We start from the raw sequence: 22,987 nt of genomic DNA, 5'->3' as shown, positions 1-22,987 counted from the left end.
AATCTTAAGGGAGAAAAAAAAAAAAAACCTCATAGATATAGAGAACAGAATATTGGTTGCCAAAAGCAGGGGGTGGGGGTAGGAGAAGTGGGTGAGGGTATCAAAAGATAAAAAGAAAAAAAAAATAATAAAAGAAATTCCCTTACAGGGGAAAAAAAAATGGAACTATTATACAGAGGGTGAAAAGACAGCACAGACTATCAGAAAACACTGCAACAGGTGCATCTGACAAAGGATTGGTATTCATACTGTGTTTTGAACTTACAAGTCTAGAATAGAAAGAAAAATTTCCTAGTATGAAAATAAGCAGAAGATTTTAACAGGTATTTTCACAGAATTGGAAATCTCTTTGGTAAATGGTAAGATGAATATGTAACGTGATGTCCAATCTTATGAGAAGCAGTATTAATGTAATTTTTAATACCTGTCGGCATCTATTACCTAGCAGCTATCTGCAAAAGTTACAAGGTGGATGGTATCAGATGTTGCTAAGGCAGTGGAGACACAATACTGACTACTGTGGAAAGCGGCCATTGGCAAGTGTGCTCACCATGTAACTTACAGTTCCTAACTAGGCTCTCATGACCCATCAGGAGGCAGTTATGAGAATGGCCATAGCAGCGCTGACTGCCCAGATACCCATCAAAGTCACACACTGATTCCGTGGAATCTGTATCACTATGTAAATAAATGAACTATATCCACAGGAATCTCAGGAACAAAATGATAAGCTAAAAATCACTGAAGAAAGCGTGTAATATGATTTTTTATATGTAAAGATCAAAAAGTTGTAATACAAAACTATATGGGAACATAGCAACAGCATAAAGTAGCAAAAAGTAGCAGAAGCGTAAAGAACAGCAAGAGAATGGTGAGCAGAATTTCAGGACGTGGTAACCTCTGAGGTGGGGAGTTTATCAGTTCAAATGGGAAAATGGTAGAGTAGGACCTTCAAAAGTGAGGACAGGTTCTCTTCAACTATGTGACAGGCACCTCAGTCTTTTGTGGTATTGACTGACATGCTTTATGTCATCCCAGGGTTTTTTTCATATTCATTAAACACTTGTAAAACCAGGTTTTTTATTTAAATTTTTAAAAAGATTTTATTTGTCAGAGAGAGAAAGATCATGAGCAGGGGGAGGAGGGGCAGGGAGAGAGGGAGAAGCAGACTCCTTGTTGAGCAAGGAGCCCACTGTGGGGCTCTATCCCAGGACCCTGGGATCATGACGAGAGCCAAAGGCGGACGTTTAACTGACTAAGCCACCCAGGCATCCCTAAAAGCCAGTTTTAAAAACTATAAAGCCAGCTGGGAAATTTCCAAGTCAGTAATTAGTGGTAAATTCTTCAGATTTTTAATTCCCTCACTATGCCCCAAATCATATTTTAATTGTTTCTACATTCTCTCACCCAAAAGCTGCCAGCGTACATTTGACATAGGATCAAACAGAGGACTGAAAAGCTTGAAACTACTTTCCAGAGAATGTCTTGAACATATCTGTGCGCTCGTGTGCCCGCACTGCCCCTCGTGTGCCCGCACTGCCCCTTGTGTGTTCTCCCCTCACCCCGCCCTTTCACATACGGGTCCCTGGGGCCCAGACTCCTGACTTTTCCTAAAGTCAGGAAAATCTGGAGCTTCATAAACAAAAACCACTGATCACAAACACATTTGATATATGAATACCCTCCTGGGAGGGAATGTAACGCAGACTCGAGAAGCTTCAGACCACATATCATACTGCCAGGTGAACTCCCAAGTGACCAGAGGCCAGGGGGATTTGGCGGACTGGGGTACTGCGGCGGGGACAGCCTCGCCTCATGGCAGGAAGGGCGAGCTGCTCACGCCCCCCTCTGCCACGTCAGCAAACAGATCGATTCCAGGACTCCCCAGCAGACACAGACTCTTAGTGTGCTAATACCCTGTGTAAGGGTGGGCGGGGGGGGGGGGGGGACGGAACAGGGAGGGGCTGACCAAGGACAAATGAAGAGGGGGTCACATTTTGGCAGCGTTGGGGAGAATGCAGGAGGTGGTGGTGTCCTGGAAGAAAGAGGGTGATCTGGATTAGTAAGACCGAGAGGAAAAGTTGCAAGGAAAATTGGCACCTCAGAGTTGTGTTCTGCAGTTACACTACTCCTGCTTTTAGAGAGCCATTAATCCTTAAAAACATGTTCATATATTTTTTTATTTTTTAATTGAAAAGAGCTTTATATCGTTTACATTTTAAAATCAGACCTATAAATGAAAAATCTTAACTTTGTAAATAGAATCCTAGCTAATACTTAAAGATGCACCGAAGCATTGCTTTTTATACACAGCAGGTGTGGAGTTGGGTAATCACAGGCATCTGTGCAATTAATTATTACATTTGAGAATTTATTCTGGGCTATTTACATTCATCTTGGAAGTGACTCTTCTCCAGATTAAATTAGAAAAGGAGTCTTTAAAGCTGGAAATAGGGGGTTTTAAATAACTTTAAAATTTTAAAGACATCTTAATTTTAAAACATTCACATTATTCCTACTTGAGGTTCCTAATATAATATGCATTTTATTCTACAGTTACTACAACCAGGGAGCTTTAAAAATTCTTTCTTAACACTGAATGTTATTTTGCATATCCTGCCATGCTTATTATGTATTAGATGTGCTGTAGGCATTTTTTATACAGTGATGTATTTAATCCTCCCGTTAACTAATGCTTTTTACAGTGAAGCCTCTTATACCCATTTTAGAAACCGTGAACTGAAACAAGTAGAGCTGTCCAAGCTCACATGGCTAGTGAGTGGTGAAAAGCAGATTCAAACCCAGGGAGTCTGGTTTCAGTCTTAATTTTAACATGAACCATCATGCTCTGTTGTTCTGTTACTTCTTGGGCCTTAGAGAGTGTTTGCTGGACCCTGCGTTCTTCCCTTTAGCAGGTTTTACTTGTCTTTGCTGGCGTAGGAAGTTCTTTCTTAACGGTTGTCCGTAGGAGAAATCGCCATGTTGGGATTTAAGAGTGACATCCTTGCCAGTTTTTACCTTTGTTACTTTGAGCCACTTGGTTACTTTGAGCCAGTCGCTTTATCTTCTCATCTTTCCTGTATCTGAAAAGATGAAAAGGCGTGGAGAGATTTAAAAGAACTATAATGAGAAATGCCAGGAGAATCTGGAGCATTGTGTGGTGAAAACAGAGACTCCCTTCTAGGAGCTTGTAGGCAAGCCTTATCAGCATATTGTAACAGCGATAAGAAGCACATGTCGTATTGGGAAGTAAAAGTGATACAGAGTAAGTTCTGTCTGTAGTGTAGAGAAGCTGGAGTGATCAAGGAAGGGGCTTTATGTGGAGGATTACAGCTGATCTAACCTAAAGCTAGCAGTGGACCTTTGTTCACTATAGCCAGAGGGGCCTGGCATGGGGAATGCAGGTGTGGTGTAGAGTGCCAAGAAGTATTGTTTAGTTGCTAATACCACATGGAAAGATTATCTATCAGTCTGTTTTATTTGTAACCACCAAACTGAGGTTTCTGTCATTATTCTGACGTTCAGGCAATATAACATGTCATTGATCAAAGGGCCACTTTGAAAGCTGAGCTTTGGGTTCAAATTTTCATTGCAAAGTGGAACTTCGTCGTCCTTTGGCAAGTTACTTAAATTGTATAAATGTCAGTTTCCTCATGTCTAAAGTGGTAGTAATAGTTTCTGCTGTGTAGCTTTACCTTGAGGATTCAGTCAGGTAATCTTCATCAGGTACTGAACACGATGCCAGCTAGCATTTAGCAGATGCCCTTTCCTCACCTGAGCCCAAGTAAGAGGGCATGGGGCAAGCTGTGTAGAGCCTGTGGGGCCAGGAGAGGCACAGTGGCCCCGTGCTGTACCAGGGTCACTCTGCAGTCTCAGCGTCTGCAGCGTCCAGGTGGGTGCCTACTCCTGACCTGCTGGTGGCGAGGCCTGGGAATCTGCTTTGCCAGGCTTTCCGGTTTGTGTATACATGAAACATTGAAATCCACTGGTCACCCTTTTTGGTTAAGAGTAAGGCTCTGTACTCAGGCTCCCTGTGTTTGAAGGCTGACTTTACAAAGAAAGCTGTGTCTTCTTGGGCAGTTCAACCTTTTCAGTCTCTGTTCTTCGGCTTGTGAAATGGCACTAGCGGCTGTAGCTTCCTCGTTGTGTTAGCTGGAGGATTAGGAGTTAATACACGTAAAACACTTAGAATCGTGCTTGGCACAGGGGTGCGCAGTAGACGTGGCTGTGCTGTAGTATGTACGGTCAGTGCTATGTTCGTGTCCAGTTGCTGCTGGCACATAGGACTACATATCAGTGACTTTAAAAAACCTGGATTTATTAAAGTTCTGAAGGTCACGAGTGCAAAATGGGTCTTGATGGGCGGAAGTGAAGGTGTCAGCAGGACTGCATTCCTTTTGGGAGGCTCTAGGGTAGAATCCATGTTCTTGCCTTTCCTAGCTTCTAGAGGCTTCTCTGTGTCTTGGTTCATGTCCCCCTAACCATCTTCAAAGTCAGCAAGGGCCACTCAGGTCTTTAGGGACTCTTGTGATTACATCGGGCCCACCCAGATAATTCAGGGTAAATTTGAGGTCAGCTGATTAGCAGCCTTAATTCTGCTTTGCTACAGAACCTAACACATTCATAGGTTTGGGGATTAGAATGTGGGCCTCTTTGGGGACCATTGTTTTGTCCACCACAACCACCGACTTTAGATGGATACTCAGTGCACACCTACACTGGTACTGCTCTTCTGGAAACTTGCTTTCCTACTCTTGACCTTTCCTCCACCTCTTTCCATTCCCTAACCTGCCTTAGGTGTCCTTTGCCTCATATACATTGAGGAAATAGAAGCCACCAGATGAGAACTTGCCCATCTGTCTACAACTATGTGCTTAGCTGTTATGTCCATCTTTAACTGCTTTGCCTCTATGCTAATGGAAACTGTTGTCTTTCTCTTCTTAAAATCCTTCACTTGTCACCCTGCCTCCCCTTATTTTTAGATTTTTGCAGACGATGTGTAGGATCTCCCATCTTTGAAAAGCCTCTGGGGGCACCTATGTGGCTCAGTCCATTGAGTGTCCTACTCTTGGTTTCAGATCAGGTCATGATCTCAGGGTCCTGGGACTGAGCCCTGAGTGGCACCCTGCACTCAGCAGGGATTCCCCCTCTTCCTCTCCCAACTCCTCTATGTCTCCCCCCACTGTACTTTCTCTAAAATAAATAAATTCTTTAATAAATAAATATCTTCCTCTGGACCCAGTTCCTTGTCTGGTTTCTCCTCCTCCCTCTTACTCTTCAGCCCCAACCAAGAGGCCCTCTTTTCACCTCTTGGTAGTTCAAGCAGAAGCCTGGAAACTGCCCTTTTGACGCCAGGCCAGCCCCAGAGACCTGTGGTCTGCAGACCTGCAGATCGCTGGTCTCCCTGTCAGTTTTCAAGCCAGCTGTCCTCTCCCAGGCCAGACCGTGGCGCCCCCTGCCTGCGCCTCCCTGCACCCTTCCTCATTCCACAGCTCCAGTAGGCTTTGAAAACCAGAAGCGGACTTGTGTCACGCCCTTTTTGCCGAGTTTAGGATTAAACTCAAAAACATATGTGTAACCAGACCTGCCCCTGCCACTCTAGCCTCATTTCTTCTTTCTGTCCCTCACTGTGCTATAGCCACAGTCTCAGATTTTCAGTGTGCCAGGCTCTCCTGTGCTCCGGAGCCTTCCCAGGACCCCGAATCCTGCCCTCTCCTGCCTGTCCCTGTCAGCATAGCCAGCTCTCCTGGAAGCTGCAGGCGGCTGCTTCCTGTCCTCTGTCTGCATGGCTCTTGCTAAGCTGAGGAGGATTGGACTCGGGTTAATTTCTTTTAGGACCACATAATTTCATTGAAATATTTTTTGCTGAAAAATGTATCAGTTGTCAGTGTAATAATTGACATGCTACACATTAGGAGTGCCTCTTTACAAATTGCAAAAAGAAAAAAGTTAATTTCCATCTTGTACATCTTCCTGTAGACATAGCCATGATTATAATGGAGAGAATCTGTAGAAATAATCATTTTTCCCTTCTGGACTCGCTCGCAAGACTTTATGGATACCAGCTGGAACGTGGCGCTCCCTGGTGGTCTGTGTGTATTGCCTGGGGGTACGGGTCCCGGCTGTTCTTCCCCAGCCCAGTTGATTGGATACTCCACGATCTCGCTGGTGGCATGGTTATTTTATGTCTTGTAAAACTTAACTTTCTTGTTAATTTTTATAGTGACTCTTCCTGATGCCCTGATGCTTTATTAATATTTCTTTATGTATCTTATATTACAGACTATTCAGACTATGAAGACAGTTCTCTAGAATTTCTGGAAAGGTGCTCTTCTCCACTAACTCGATCTTCTGGGAGTTCTCTGGCTCTGCGAAGCATGTTTACGGAGAAAAATACAACATATCAGTACCCGAGGGCAATTTTGTCAGTTGATCTTAGTGGTGAAAGTATGTGTAATCATGTAATGCTTAAACAAGTCTTAAGATTATTAAATGGGGAACTGAGCTGGAAACATACTTCATTCAGTGAGGGCTTATCTGAGCACGCTATTGAAGAAGTTATCCCAGAAACTAATAGGAAAGTCTCAACCTTTGCAAGTTGAGCTACTTTTTAAAATTTCTAAAAAGTAAAATTGGCTCTTATCATTAATTATAGGACATCTGGTGAGGAAGTTCCTAGTGTCTACTACGTACTGGTTATGGGTGTTTTACATGTGGATTCAGAATCTGTCAGGTTGCCCTGCCAGCCATCCTGGCTGCCACAGCTTGAGTATACTCGCCTTCCAGGGCTCCCAGCAGTGGGAGGGAGACTCTCCCCATGCAGACCCTGATGGCAGTGGCTGGAGACTAGAGTGAGGGATGGGGTCTTCATCTTATGTGAAACCCCAGGGGTACTGACGGCTGAGCTCACTTCCGGCCTTCACCTTTCTTCTGAGGGCCCAGCATGGTAGGTCCTAGGTGATGTGTTTTTGTTTGCACGGATACCACTCGCTTTCTTCCAGGCCTAACTCCTGTCTGGCCTCCTGTGGAGAGAAGTGCCATTTTCCCTTCCTCCTAAAATAAGCACCAGGCAGTTTGGAGATTTAACATTTTCAAACATAGAGGGGAGGGAGGAAAAACTCCCTCTTCCTTTTCTAACAAGCACAAGTCCCCTGTTCCCTTTTGGGCCAGTGGCTCTTCACCCCACGTGTATGTGACAGCTGTCACTGTGATGCTTTGAAACGACCGATCCAGAGGTGTGCTGCAGAGTCAGATGAGATTTCCGGGAGAGTAGATGGAGTTCCTGAGTCATTCTTAGGATTGACAGTCACATAAGGATACTCCTTTTGGGGCCGCCAAGGTCAGAAAGTCCTCACCTTATGCAGAGTGCTGGAGAATGGAGAGGCTAGCTGGTTGGCAGTGCTGTCGGAACTAGCTGTGTGAGAGCTTAGTGGCAAGAGCGTTGAAGGCAGGTGTCCCCAGTCCTGGCCGGTGTGTGACCGAGCCCTGAGCCGGGAGGAAGGAGGGGCGTTGGTACAGGGTGCGGGGCGTTGGCCAGAGGTTCTCAAGTGTTAGCATGCAGCAGAACTACCTGGGAAGCTTGTTAAAACACCTTCCTGGACCTCCTCACAATGCCTGACACCTAATGAGCTCCCGGGTGATGCTGATCTGGAATCACCACTTAGAGAATGTGTCTGGGGAAACAGCAGTGGTAGTTCAAGAAAATGGTGTTCCTGTGGCCTCTCGGTTGGAGCTGTTGTCCATGTGGTATTTCAGTACGAGAGGGAACTTTTTTTTTTTAATTTGCATTTCTTTTTAACTTTGAATCCATGGGGCCATTTACTCAGTCCTTAGAATTCAGCCAAACATTTGATGCTTGGGAATTAGTTATTCAAACTAGGGTTTCTGGCCAGTATGTTAAGTTTGTATTCTAATGCCATAAAACCTGGTTATTTGGCCATGAAAACATATGTGCGACACATGCTAATTCCTTTCAGTGATAATAGTTGTATGAATTCTCTTCTGATTGCCATCCACGTAAGGTCACACGTATGCTGCAGCTGTGCTTGGAACTGTTCACTCGCGTTCCGGTCTGCCATTTTGAATCATGAACTTGTGTTCAGGAAGGCCCAAGAGAAAATACTAGTTTTGGATTTAAGATAGTAAAATGAGGAATGAGTGAAATTTCCCCTCTCGGTTCTCAAGACTGCTTATCTTGTTATTAGAAGGATTTTATAATGCCTAATTGATTTGCTCCTTGAAAATTTTTCTGTATTTCTCTAATATTTCTTCTGACCTCACTTTCTTCAAGATATCCTAAGACCCTAAAGAAAAGAAAATGTTTATTTTTCTGTAAAACATTAACTTTGGATAAGTCAAAAAGAAAGCATTCAAAAACGGGAAAAATCAGAATAGAAACTGGTAAAAGAAGCACTAAATCATGAAATATTTCAAATATAAACAGCATGACTTTTTTTAGTTCGAATCGGGCCAACTTCTTTCTGGTCCGATTGTCTGAAAGAGAATTTTCTCTGGCTATGGACTCCCTCCTTAGCTCCTTCAGGAGCATTCTGGAGCAGCTTACTGCGTATAGCAGGCTTCCTTCTAAGCCCTGGCCGTGGAGCATTCAGAATGCAGAGCCCTTAGTGCTGCGGCCTGTTGACACTCTACAGAGGAGGTGAGTAAGGAGCAGGTGCAGGAGTGGCGCAGACCATGACGAGAGGTCGAGTCACTGAGGCAGAAGGAGCCACCTCTGTCGCTCAGGTGCTCCCTGAGGGGCCTCACAGCAGCGGGCACGTCTTCGACCAGGCATCCCCCGTGTTTCTCCAGCCACACTCCTGCCAAACCTTTAGTGTCCTGTCGTCATTTCTTTCCCTTTGTTGTAAATAAATTTTTCCTTGTTTTGCCTCGATTTTTTCTTTTTTTCTTTTTCCTCAGTGGCTGGACTAAATTGGCATCTTTGACATCAGCAGTGGTACAAATACAAACCTAAAACCTGGCCTTTAAAAATGTTGTGGTCATAAATCTAGTTTCTAGAATATACTTACTCAGTTTTAAAATATTTTAAGCAAAGTGAAATTTTAGAACTCTACATAGGGAACTTGTGATCACAGTTTCAGGAGCAGTGGTGACATTGAGAGCACAGGCTCTGGAGTCAGGTAGTCCTGCCTGCAGTTAGCTCGACCGTTAGCTGGCCGCGCTGTTCCAGCAAGTAATAGATCTTCTGTTTGAAGTGCTTAGTATAGTACCTGCTGCACAGTTAGTGCGCTGGTGGTTGAGGATTCTGATGCCGTCAGGAACAGCAGTGTTGATGTTACAGACTGCAGGCATACTTCTTTTTGCTGAAGTGCCTTGACTGTCGTGTAAAGAATATAATCCATTCTTTTTACAAGCTGTGAATCTGGAGAGGATGAAAAGGACTAATGTTTGTGAAAGCATTTGAAAACTATGCAGATTTGAATTATTACCACCCTTAGCCATGACCTCTATAAGCACCAAGACGAAGGATACTTTCCAGGTTACTTGTAATAGTGTAGATGTTAAGATGTAAAGCCAACCATAACTATTTCTTCAAAAATTGTTTCTTTGTTCAGAGACATATGCCAATCCCATATATCTGGCCTTCCTTTTTATATACTTAATGGCTTATTATCACTTCCTTTAGCGCCTTTCTATCTGGAAAAGTGACACAAGCATAGGAAAAAATACGCTGAGTATACCTTTATGTATATTCTAGATTTATCCGATGTGGAATTCCTAGATGATTCTTCAACAGAGAGTTTGCTTCTCAGTGGGGATGAGTATAATCAGGACTTCGATTCAACCAATTTTGAGGAATCTCAGGATGAAGACGATGCTCTTAATGAGATTGTGCGGTGTATTTGTGAAATGGATGAGGAGAACGGCTTCATGATCCAGGTAACCGGTCTTCCCTGTTGTGGCAAATAATCATTTCAGGTGCTCAGCAAGCACATCAGGGCGTCTGTGTTCTTTTGTCACTCGTGGTCTCACTGAAGACTGGTCTCTTGCCTATCATGTTTAAAATCCCAGTAGTAATGACGGGAAGGTCTCTTCATTTGAAGGTCTCTTCAGATGAAGTAACGATCACTCTCCCTTTGCGAGAGTGTTGAGTTTGAGGTCTTCAAGCCAAAATTCTGGAAGCCATTTTTGGAAGCCATTTGGGTGGGTGAGCATCTAGATATATTGAAGGGTAGACTGTATCAGCCCTTTGGGCCTGGATCCCTGTTTGTAGCCCTTCAGTGGGCAGATGAGGAAATAAACATTTCCTCTCTTGTCAAAAATTGTTACAGGGCCTGAGCATTACAAACCACCTCTCTCTGTAGAAAGGGTATCTTTAAGAAAAAAGGAGCATAACCCACATTTTGTGATGTCATTTAGCAGATTTGGAGATGTTAGTTGCAAGAATAAAGAGTAATGTTTTCTCACCCTTTTCAAAGGTATTCTCAAATAAGGGAACTACAAAAGTATAGGGTCACCGCACAGGTTATACTTGAAGAAGTGACTGCTACAGGCAATCCTACGAACTTGTCTTTTTTAAGAAAAATGTCCACACTTTAATAAGCTATTTTAGGGATATATTTCCCCTACAAATTAGTGGGAAGTAAATGAGAGCAGTAGTTTTGTGTATGTGTGTGTTACGTGATTTAAGTAATCTATCAAGGCACATTTTAATAGCTGCAACAAGAGGGAGTTCTTGAAGTAGCCGACTCTTTGAAATATAAAATTCATCCTCTGTCGGCACTTGCATCATGGTGTGGAGTAAGAGTTGAGCTCTGGGAGGCAGCGAGAGACGGCCACTGCTAGCTGAAAGCAAGGGGACTTGTCTTTTTTGCTGGTGAGCAGACCTGTGACTAAGCACTCCTGTGTTTTCGGCAGTGTGAAGAGTGCCTCTGCTGGCAGCACAGCGTGTGCATGGGGCTGCTGGAGGAGAGCATCCCCGAGCAGTACATCTGCTACGTCTGCAGGGACCCTCCTGGTAAGCCTCCTCCCCGTGCTGGTGGCAAGATGCCCAAGATCTCGTTATGCCTAGAGATCTGTTGACGTAGGGTACCCACTGCATAAGACATTGTTACTTCTTCATCAGTTAAATTCTGCTTCCATGGTGAAATTTTAAAATATTTTTCATTGTTTGTGACAGCTTCGTTTTCTGTGTCAATTATTGAGGCCAGAACATTAGCCTCGTTTTATTAACATAACTGCTCCACTACTTGAAGGACAGAGTTAATGTAGGTCATTTTCCTGGAGAAGGATTAGCCCTGTCGTGTGTCCCTGTGTATTGATTTCTAAATAGGTTTATGTGTGCCTCTTTAAGTGGAACTGTATTCTGAATGTAACTCCTTGTGATGTGATTAAAAAAGTTCCTGACTGTGCTGCATATCCAGCTCATTTTAGTAGACGGGCTCTCCCGATGATCACGGTCCACCCCTTATTTTACTGCTGAGACAACTGAGCCATGGAGAGTTGCACGCCATGTGCACAAGGAGAGTACTAGACATGGCAGAACTGAGGTGGAAACCTGTCCCTTTAGACTCCTTGTTCAGTGCCTTCCTCCGTGCCGGAGGCTTTCGAGTAGCAAGGTCTTGCATATCGTGTACACTTTCAGCTGCCCAGGTAGAAGATAACTAGATATTCCCAAATAAAAGCCTACCAGTACTCCTCTTGTCTATCTTTAAAAAAAAAAAAAAAGAAAAAAAGAAAAGAAACATTAAGAGGCAGGAGAATGATTCAGATCTATATGAATGTAGATATCTGTTTGTTCATTCAGCAGCCTTCATTGGATGCCTTCTATTTGCCAAATGCTGGTAAGAAGTAGGATGATTGATTCTAAGCATACCTTTCCACTATCTCATAGTATAGTAGGGGTCACAGACACATAAGCAACTAATTTAACAGACATTGACGTTGAAGATATTGGATTATACAGGAGCCTGTGAGATCTTGAAGAGGGGTCCTTATTCACTTAAGTCGAACTCTTACTTCATCCAGTTCAAAACAAATGTTAGCGAGAGAACGGGTACCCCGTTTAGTTTCTGTCCAGCCCTCTCAGCCCTTCTACAGGGCAGATGACAGACACATCAGAAATGGAAAGCCGTCCCCTCAAGGTTCCTCTGCAGGTATCCTCTGCGTCTGAGCACATCCTGAGTGGAGTGTGTTGTCGCTAGTGGGCAGGAGACCCCGAGGTCGGAGGAGGCTCGCCGGCTTCTCAGAATGCTGTGTTGCTCTTCTTCTGAATTTATTCTTAGTGCCAGAGCTCACCTTGCTCATGGCAGTGTTAGTAAGATGCCAGTGGGAGGGAAGTCCAAGTAAGTGGAAAGCTTTGTCATTTTAATGTCACCTTCATCTGCAGGTCAGAGGTGGAGTGCGAAATATCGGTATGATAAGGACTGGTTGGATAACGGGAGGATGTGTGGGTTATCGTTTTTAAAAGAAAATTACTCTCATCTCAATGCCAAAAAGATAGTATCCACACACCACCTGCTTGCTGACGTCTACGGTGTCACGGAAGTCCTGCACGGGCTGCAGCTGAAGATCGGCATACTGAAGTAAGTGCGGAGCCGCGGGGCGGCGGGTGGCGTGCACTTGAATTCCGGGTCATCAGGCAGCCTTTGGAAGGTTCAGATGAGCAACTGGGGAGACAGAAGAGATATTTGAACACATTTTAACTTTGAAAAATAGACAGGATTAATAAGCTTTTTGGATGAGTAGCTAGTTCCTGCCTTTCGTCCTGGAATGAATAAGCATGGATGAAGGTCACTACCACCTCTGCTAGTCCAGCAAATGCTAGTCCTTGCCCTGCTGTTCTGTGTAATTGCCGTAGGCGCAGAATTAAGTACAGTTGCTTGGTGAGCCGGTATTTTGTGTGCTCCTCCAGGAATGGTGTCCAGATGTAGTATTTTTTAATTACCTTAAGATGGACTCTGAAGGGAGCAGGTCATATAACCCATCCCTCTACTCTGCACCAAATGGGTTTTAGTCATCCTAGACTCTTTTCCCTTAAAACAACAACAACAAGAAAAAATAAACAAGACAAACAAACCCAGCCTGAGCCTCCCTAAGTAACATGTCCAGGTATTCTCGAAGCCCATGTTTTCAGTTCTTCTAATCCCTGCCTAGAATTCTTCTCTTAAGACAGTATTTTATATAAAAACAGGATGCTTCACTGGTTTCTCACAGGACTGTCTTCCTTGGGACTCACTTGCCTGGGCCGGAAACTTACCCTTCCCCCTCCTCGGCCTCCGTCTGTGCAGCTGTCCCCTCAGCCTGGTGGGCCCGGGCACCTGGCCGTTGTAATTCCTTCTCGTTGTTCTGTGTGTCTCTCCTCTTCATGCTGGCCCAGCCCAGGCCGCTCTTTTCACAGTGCCACACCTTCTTAGTTCTCTGCGGCTCCAGTCTTGTACTCTTTGAGTTCATCCTTACTGTTGCCAGTATGAGTTTAGTAAAAGATAAGTAGGACTTTGAAGTGCCTGGGTGGGTGAGTCGGTTAAGCACCTGCCTTTGGTTTAGGTCATGATCCCAGGGTGTCTCTGCTCAGTGGGGCGTCCGCTTCTCTCGCTCCCTGCGCCTCTCCCTGCTGGTTTTGCATGTGCGCTCTCTGATGCTCTCAAATAAATAAAATCTTTAAAAAAAAAAAAAAGAGAGAGAGAGAGAAATAGGAGTTTGCCTCTTTTTCAGCTTCATATCCCACAGTGCCTTCCCGGCTCCGCAGCATGCACGCGGAGTCCTTCCCTGACGTGTATTCTGTTGTTTGCTTGCGGTGCCTTCCCTGTCCCACTTGTTCTCCCCCGACACTGCAGCTCTACCAAACCATAATCCCTGAGTGAAGCCTGCTTTATCATAGTTACAGGCCTTTACTAACACTTCGAACCTTCTACAGCTAGTCTTTTTAGCAGGTGCCTCTTCATGATACCTGCCCGACCAGGGCTGATCACTCACCCTTCTTGGCAAACTCCTTACATACTGAGGTTGGCACTTTTGTGCACTTTGTTTTTTCATGTCCACCTCTCCTCACTACACCATCATCTTGTTGCCAGTCCCTAGTATACACCTAAGTATTCGGTGACTGTTGAATGTGATTTGCTTCTGTTGTAGGTCATAAATCTGAATATGGATTTCTTTTTAAAAAGGGCATATGGATGCTAAAACTTGAGGGAAGAGCTAACCTATTAAAAAGAAAGTCTACTTCATGCCAGAAATTAGTGCTGTAGTATCAGATTTCATTTAATCCTTAAAATAAGCCTGAAAAATAGATCTCCTCTCATTTGATAGATGGATAGTCAGAGATAGAGGTACTTGTCTAAGCTCAGTGACAGAGCAAGACAGGGTCCATTAGACAGAGTACAAAGCCAACTTTCTGCTGTGCCTTTACTATAAGAGAATTTTAGTATTTTCTGATACTAAATTAGAGGTCCAAAAGATAAAATGTGTAATTTTAGAACAATACTTGGGTACTACTAAAAGAAAACTAAAGTTGGCCCCTGGGTGTTTGTCTAACCTGGAAATAATTAATTCACAAACATTGAGGTTTCTGAAAGGTTTATGCTTCCTGAGTATTTCCCTTTCTTATCGATTCTGATTGAAGAATTGTGGTTTCACTCACTGCAGAATTTTAATGACTAGAATTAGCGATAGGAGGACATTATCATAGACTGTGGGTGAGGGCTAATCACTGCAACCTCTTTGGAGGCCGCTTGGACATTTATCACATTTAAAGTGTGTGCCCACTATCCAGCAGCTCCGTATCTGACTGAAATTTCCCCACTCGTGTGCAGAGAGCACACGAACACGCACACACGTCTGTAGGTAGGAATGGGCTGGTGAGCCTAGACGGGGGTACATGGATACTGTTGAGCTCTAGAGTAAAAGTGGGGGAAACATCTGTGCACTGAGGGGGCAAGATGCCCAGATATGTTGTCTATGAGGAAGGCAAACTGAGAGCCCCATTTGTATAAAAAGAGAAAGTATATACTTCTCCATTTAAAAAAATAATTTTAGGGGCGTCTGGGTGGCTCAGTGGGTAAAAGCCTCTGTCTTCGGCTCAGGTCATGATCCCAGGGTCCTGGGATCGAGCCCCGCATCGGGCTCTCTGCTCAGCGAGGAGCCTGCTTCCTCCTCTCTCTCTCTCTGCCTGCTTCTCTGCCTAGTTGTGATCTCTGTCTGTCAAATAAATAAATAAAATCTTAAAAAAAAATAATTTTATATGTATAGAAAACATCTGAAAGATAATACCTCATTTTTTTATGATTGCCATGGTAGGGAGGTTTTTACTTTGTATGCGTTTATTGCCTGGATTTTTTGTCATGAGCAAGTATGAATGAATGAAGATTTTAAACTATTGTTATATACAAGTTTTTTGTGTTGTGCAGTTTAAAAAAATATGGTGAAACGTCGGTAGGAAAAGAAGGGCATCAATCAAGTGATGATGTGAGCTGTGGACAGAACTACATCTATCGTTGCCCTTCTTAAAGATTTTATTTATTTAAGAGAGAATGAGCACGAGCTGAGGTGGGGTTTGCTGAGGGAGAGGGAGAAATAGACTCCGTGCTGAGCAGGACCCTGAGATCATGACCTGACCCAAAGGCAGATGCTTAACCCACTGAACCACTCAGGGGTCCCTCGTCATTGCTTTTCTACCTGAGTATTATTTCTATAAAATTCTATTCTGCAAAAAAGAATTCAAACTTTGGATTAAGTTCTGGGACAAGTTACCCTAAAGAATACCTCTGCTTTGGTCTTGAACCCCTGCCCTCCTTCTAGCCTGGTTCCCTCAGTGAGTCTGGGTCTTCCGCAGAGAAGTGGAGACCAGTTTGCCTGAGTCCGCACACTCTCTGTACAGCACACACGGACAACCAGCGGTTATCTGTATCAGCTTTACTTTCTGAAATTTATTATGGCACTAAACTTGTTTCCCTCCTGCCCCTGAACTGCTCTTTTCTCCAACTTTGCTTTAAGGAATAAACATCATCCTGACCTTCATCTCTGGGCTTATTCTGGGAAGCGAAAAGACCAAGATCAAGGAATTGCTGGGATAGAGAAGAAACTAGCAGTGCCAGACACAGTTAATATAGAGGAAAAGAAATACCACATACAGAACCATAAAGAACCACCTCGTTTGCCCCTAAAAATGGAAGGAACGTACATAACAAGTGAGCACAGTTACCAAAAGCCACAACATTTTGGTCAAGACTGCAAGTCTCTTGTAGACCCTGGGAGCTCAGATGATGATGATGTTAGTAGTTCTGAAGAAGAACGAGAATTCCAAACAAAAGATAAAACCCGTTCACGCTACTCAGTCAGAGAAGATGGAATGCCTGGAAAGGTATAACTAGTTCCTTTGTTTTGGCTTGGAAAATATGATAGACCATAGGACAGTTTTATAAAATAAAACATACTGAATTCCTAGTATAACTAGGCTTACATTTCCAAGTTCACGAATACCTTGTTGGGTAAAGATATTTGCTTTCTCTATTAGAAAACACTGGCTATTTGAACATTGAATTATCCCCTAATTCAGAGTTGTAGTAATTCAGTAAACGTTCGCCCTAATCAAAGTTTCAGTTGTTGTAAGCATGCTTAGATATCTCCAAAAACTATGAGACATATTTTTTTCCAAATGAAGATGTCTGTGTGTGAGACCGTGTAAGTGTTTGTGGGTGTGTTTATATTAATACAATATGTGTTTCAGATAAAAGGTGGCATTCCAGTCTTTTTAAAATTTTAGTGTACTTACATATGCATATCAATTGCATTATGCGATAAACTGAATTCTTACAGCTCTGTGTCCATTGAATTTCTGTGAACTTTTTACTATTCATAGAGATTGTCTTAGAAATAGTTTCTTCTTTTTTCATTGATTTTTCAGCTAGTAATGCCACTTTATAATTAGGTCTTTATTTTTCTGGCCTTGTTTTATCAAGAAATCACTGTAAACAAATAAATTTGGGAAGCCTCTAGTTCATGATATTTGTGGCAGATGATTTAGTCAAATTACTGTCCCTTTTATGAAATAAATTCTTTCTGGTGAGTCGAGTTCAGATTTTTTGTGTATGTGGAAAGCATTTTGCAATTCTTAAGTTTTTAAAAGATTTTTATCTCTCTCATGCCTCACTGATTTAACTGCAAGAGTTAATTATAGTCTACGGGTAATGAGACTTTAAACTGGCCTTTGTCAGCCCTCATGATTTTTCCATCATTGCTCTCTGCCTTCACTCCACTCATGTCATTAGCTTAGATTCATTGAGGAAGGGGTTAGTCTAGATGAGCTGGGGTTTCTCGCTACAGAGTGTAATTAGCAACTTATTTCTTTAGCACGTCTTGTTGAATGCTCTCTGTGGAGCCCCGTGCTAGGCTTTGTGGAGAGACATGGCAAGCATATCTGCTCTTTTAAGGGCCATCACATAATTTAATTATGCGCTGGCACTTCCTTTAAAAATAATCTAAGAGTCTGATTGGATTTCACTGATCGTTGTAGTAATGAGGTGTTTGGTGTATCTTTCCTGTTATGACATTACATTTCACCTAATTTTGTTTTTTCCTAATGGTTCTTTGGAGAAGAATCCGGCTGAGAGGAGTACGGTATTTATTTATAATGATAAAAAGGGCACTGAAGACCCAGGAGACTCACATCTTCAGTGGCAGCTCAATCTCCTTACGCACATCGAGAACATGCAGAACGAAGTCACCAGCAGGATGGACCTAATAGAGAAAGAAGTTGATGGTAATTTTAAGAAAGAACTAAAATACAGTGGCTACCGTCTGCAGAGTGTATTTATTATTGTTGTGGCGACGTTGTGTGAAGTGTTTTAAGTTACGGGCTGAGAACCGTAGGTGCTCCGTAGGTGCTGTCCCTACTGATGGCCTGTCCCCTTCACGCCGCATTCAGTACAGCTGGGGGTTAGGGTCTTTCAGGCTGAAAACAAGACGATTGGATATTATCTCATTTTTTTTTTAAAGGTGGATGTTAATTAAATACCGGCTGCAATATAGAGAACATATGGAATATTTATTAGTTTCATTGAACTGTGTTTTCTTTGGAAGTCAGTGTAAGGGCCTTAAGCATATTTAAAATATGAGGTGAAACATTTTGTATCTTTGCTCTCACTGTGGTCAGTAGGAAGTAAAATCAACAACAACAAGAAACCCCCACAAGCTCAAGTAGGTAAAACCGAAGTTTGCACACACGTTTTCAAATGCTTTTCTTTTATATTTTTCACTTTATTACATAGGACGCTGAGGAGTGGACAGGAAAGATACTATCCCCATTTTATAGTTGAGAAAATTGAGTAAGAAGTAACTGATTCCTAATCCAATGGGTTTTTTCCTAACGTCATACATAAGATTGTAACCCCCCGTCTTTTTTCTTAATTTCACCCTACAGTAAGCTAGAGCTCTTACTGCTTTGTTTTTCCCTGAGGAAAGAGGAAAAGAAAACCCATTTCAAAAACATCTTCCATTTGGTTTAATTTAGCTTTTTGTTACTGTAATGTTGTGAGTAGATATGTGACGGGGGAAAAATACATTGGACACTATCCCTTATTATTAATAAAAAGTGTGGAATCAACTAACTGCATTTTGCCTAGACTTCTCATATGCTTGCATTTTTTTAAAGTAATGATAAAGTAGTGGGACTGGAAAGGACACCGAGAAGCTGCCACCCCCTTTCCATTCTTAAAAAGAACTTCCTGATTTAAAAAAAGAATGGTTAGAGTAGTTAAGTTTTATTTAAAATGAAGTAGAGATTACTTAAGTCTAAAATAATAGCTTCAGCAGGCACAGGAAACTGTTTCCTATTCCAGAAGAGAGTAGAAGGAGATATTCAAAATGAAATTAGTTTATGCCTATGAAGGGAAAAATTACCTAAAATAAGAACAGAAGTTACCAAGAAGGACTAGAGCTCTTGTGGGATACGATATAATATAAAAGCTGCCAAAGCCTCTCAGAACTGGCTTGAGTCTGTTCCTGGCCTTGGGGAGAACGGAAGGTGAACCCTGTCTCCATCCTTTTCCAGCCTTCCAGGTAGACCATCTTGTGACTTCTTCCAGTTGCCATTTAAATTTGTTTGTTCTGTTTTCTCTTTTAGTTCTGGAAAGCTGGCTTGATTTCACAGGGGAGTTGGAACCACCTGACCCTCTCGCAAGACTGCCCCAACTTAAGCGCCATATCAAACAGCTCCTAATTGACATGGGCAAAGTACAACAAATAGCAACTCTTTGCTCTGTATGACAACAGTGAAAACCTAACGAAAAGAATGTGGGTTTCTTCAGTTGATCATTTTTATTATCCACGTGACTGCTAAGTGGATAGTTAAAAAAACGTAGTGATGTTTGGTCATTTACTGATTTGTGACATCAATAGGATGGCACCTTGGAAAGGAAAAGGAAGAACAACCTCTATCAAGGAAGCTAATATTAGAAAAAGTTTATGCGCAAGCTGTCTGATAATGTGTTATATGCCAGGGATCAATGAAGTTGAATATAATCTGTACCAAGGAAATTGAGTTGGCAGGATTTTTCAATAGTTGCTTTACATGAAGCTCGACATACGTGTAGAAAGAAAGATGGTGTGCTTATCTAATTTTTAGTAGAAAGATCTATGTAATAAACCAGCGTTTGGCCAAAAGCAAAACTATAGAGGCAAGGAGATTCTGGAGAGTTCTATAAGGTTGCCGTATGAACTGTCTTCTCTGCAGGTGATCCAGCTGCTCCGGGGCTTAGAGTATTTAAACTTGTATGGGATCATGAGCTGTTTCCTAGGTAATGAATGTCCGTAATCAGAAAACTGACAGTGGAAGCCTCACTTCTGAGGAAAACAGTTGTGGAATTCTGACTTCATTTTGATTACATATTTAAAAAATGCCAAATAATTGAAATTTCTTGCAGGCATTAAGCTCATTATAAACAGAATGGCTTGCAGAAGAGTCCGTGTGCCAAATGACGATGACACTGCTGGAGAGAGAGTGCTAAATGTTGTGGGAGTTCTGCTCCTGGGTCTTGCGTATGCCATCAGCCCATCAGAAACACAGATGTCATGCAGACTGTATATGTCCTACATACAGTTGAATTCAGGACTCAGGCATCCGCGTACAGTTTGATCCTGAGTATGCTTGGTGTTTGCCTTCAGATTAAATATTGTAAATCACCTCAGCTGGGATGAGGAGTGACAAAAATAACGAAATAATTTGTGGCTGTGGATTTTTTAACTGCTGGTAGTGGGATACTGGAAAAGCTTCATTTCTGAAGATGAATTTTATTTTTAAAAAATACATGCACACTCAAAACTTTTAGCTTTGATCACAAATGGACACATTTCTGAAACCAAAGGCAACTAAGTTGCTGAGTTAGCTCTTGCTGGATTTCGGGCCCAGGCCTTCCTGTCCGCCAGTGCTCTTGTGAGTTGTGTGCCGCCGCCGTGCCCCATATGCGGGTGTGCGTGAGCGTGTGTGCTTGTTTGAAACAAACACTCAACGTACATATGTACATAGCCTACACATATTTATATCTGCACATATCTAGTTTTATTACTATAGACTATAAGAGTTGGTGGTTAACATGAAATGTTACCTTTTAACAGACTTTTTAAAAATTAAAAATGTATGTACAGGTTTTGAAACTTTTTTAAAAAGGAGAAAAAGATTGTTCAGAGGAGGCTATTTGATGAAATAACACTTGAATATTTTATGCCTCATTCTGTTTATCAGTTCTAGGGATCTGTGTAAATGCATTTTAGAACTGATACACAGTAAACTTGAAATTTATCTTTGATAAGAATACATGCCACTGTACATTCAGATATTATTTAAATTTGCAAACACACTGTTCTATATGTAAGGTACTGTATGTAAAACTCTTTATTAAAACTATTCCACATATCCTAAAATTTCAGCTTGCCTTCTTGCGGCCTTATATTTTGATGTGAAGATGATTAAAAGAGTGAGCAAAACCGTCATTAGAGATTTTTATTGCCTTTTGACATTTTCCAACTTGACAAATGTGCCAAAGATCAACAGACATAAGATACAGTCTTGTGTATTTACTTGTTATACACAAACATTATCAGAGATCTTACTGGGAAATGAAAAGCTTTAATAGAGGTGGTTGGGATACTGGCTTAAATTTGTATATTAAAGTAAAAGAAGAGTATCTCTCTTCCATGTGTGGCCTAAGCGTCCTAATGTCTGTATTACCTTCCGTTTGTGTTAAAAATAATGACTCTAATCTTTTCCCTGTGGTCGTTAAATTCCAGACATTGAATTTGTATCTTTTTTTCTTTTTTTTTTCCAGAGTGGAGCAGATAGCATCCTTAGCCCATGAATAGTGGAGTTGCCTAGATTCTTGTCACATACACAGAAGACCCTTTGTACCTAGTAATACTCCTCTTCTCAGTCCCTGGTGACCACAGTTAGATTGCTGTGCATTGTTTCCGTAGTACCTTATGATCAAATCAGATTATTTGTTAGCAGCCAGCAAATGAGAAGTTCCATTAATACTTAGCTTACTAAATTTTTGTTCTGCTTTTATGTATACGAATTGAAAGTACGAATTTTTTAATGTAGGTGTTTGGGTTTTTTTAAAGATTCTATTTATTTATTTATTTGACAGAGAGAGATCACAAGTAGGCAGAGAGGCAGGCAGAGAGAGAGAGAGGAGGAAGCAGGCTCCCCGCTGACCAGAGAGCCCGATACGGGACTCAATTCCAGGACCCCGAGATAATGACCCGAGCCGAAGGCAGTGGCTCAACCCACTGAGCCACCCAGGAGCCCCTTAATTTAGGTTTTTAAAGTCAGTCAATGTCAGATTACTTTTATACGCAAACCTGTTTAGAATATATCAACACTTGATTTGAAGTAAGCTGCGCTTTTCCCTGTTTGAGTATGAATTGGTTTTTGAGAAGTAAGTTCATTGTGAGAGGTTTCAGATGAGTTTTCTTTCCACTTAGTCTTGCTTAACAAATACATGTCTTTAAGTATCAGCAGTAGACTAGAGAGGGTATTTCTTGATACCTTTTCACTGCTACCCAGACAGAACCAAACGAGCACCGGTGGGAGGGAGCCTGAGTATGGGACTGATCAATGTAATGGTACTCCCTCATGCGCTTGCCTGGTCCTCCCGACTTCGTATTCTAAAACTCAAGGACAGTGCACTCTTAGAGGAACCCAGCCACTCTCCTAGTTTCCTAGCACTCTCATTTTCACTGATTTATTTCCTCATATACTCATAGTCCACGTCTTTGAAACAAAGCACCCTATTTCCCCTCCAGTCCCCTGGACCTCCACCTTCACTCCCTGCTGTGACATGATGCTGAGAGCCCCAGCTTGAAACTCACAGTCTCCCCAGATCTCTCCATCCCCACCTGTGCTGCCTGCTCAGAGCAAACGCTGTTTACCTCCTTTGCCATCTCTAGTTTTTTTTTTTATCACATCGCGCTGTGTTAATACTGGTGTTGATACTGGCCTCCTGAAATTTGAACCTTGCCATCACTGTAGTTCATGAAAACGGTCACTTGCCAGGCTAGAAGGTTCAGAGTTCCCATGCCTGCTTTATGCCAGTGTGGTGTGTTACCTGCAGAGTCTGGTTTAATGCTTGTGTGGATAGTTGGGCAAACAGTCCTTTTCAAGTCCTCAAGGAAGTCCTCAGGAAGACTTAAGTGGCAGGTTCAAGATGCAGAGGCTGTGCTGGTCAAGCTCATGGCCTCCAGCAGAGGTTTTTTCTTTGCTGATTTTGTTTGTTAAGTTGTCTTCTCTGAATCCGCTAGTGACTCCCTGTTTCAGATCAGGTCTGTGCCATCCGGCTTTCAAATTCATTTAAGCCTCATTGTTAGATAGACCATGCTCATTTCCATGGCTTGCCTCCTTAACATTTCTCTCTTCTGGAAGATTCTCCTTTGTGTCTCTACAAAACCGGGCAATTACTGGGGCTTCAGTTTCTCCTGCATATCCCAGGCTGCCTCTTGTACCCTGTCCTGTGCCTGCTGCAGAGGAGCAATGTCCGGGAGC

General features: G+C 42.5%; 1 protein-coding gene across 13 annotated transcripts in view; it reads left to right on the top strand.

Moving 5' to 3' along the window:
- Positions 1 to 20,940, top strand: part of PHF20L1 (PHD finger protein 20 like 1) — a 75,296-nt gene extending 54,356 nt beyond the window's left edge. For 8 of the 13 annotated variants that reach the window (XM_059165577.1, XM_059165584.1, XM_059165574.1 and 5 more), the window contains 7 exons: positions 6,283 to 6,447; positions 9,716 to 9,897; positions 10,876 to 10,975; positions 12,347 to 12,542; positions 15,949 to 16,315; positions 17,548 to 17,713; positions 19,076 to 20,940. In XM_059165577.1, coding sequence (XP_059021560.1) covers positions 6,283 to 6,447; positions 9,716 to 9,897; positions 10,876 to 10,975; positions 12,347 to 12,542; positions 15,949 to 16,315; positions 17,548 to 17,713; positions 19,076 to 19,218 — 1,319 coding nt within the window. In that variant the 3' untranslated portion in view covers positions 19,219 to 20,940. The remainder of the gene's footprint in view (positions 1 to 6,282; positions 6,448 to 9,715; positions 9,898 to 10,875; positions 10,976 to 12,346; positions 12,543 to 15,948; positions 16,316 to 17,547; positions 17,714 to 19,075) is intronic. The other 5 variants (XM_059165583.1, XM_059165579.1, XM_059165576.1 and 2 more) reach the window with 3 other exon arrangements.
- The last annotated feature ends 2,047 nt before the right edge of the window (positions 20,941 to 22,987 follow it).

This window comes from Mustela lutreola, chromosome 3 (genome assembly GCF_030435805.1).
Source record: "Mustela lutreola isolate mMusLut2 chromosome 3, mMusLut2.pri, whole genome shotgun sequence".
Taxonomy (NCBI): Eukaryota; Metazoa; Chordata; class Mammalia; order Carnivora; family Mustelidae; genus Mustela; species Mustela lutreola.
This window is presented reverse-complemented; position numbering and strand designations above follow the sequence as displayed.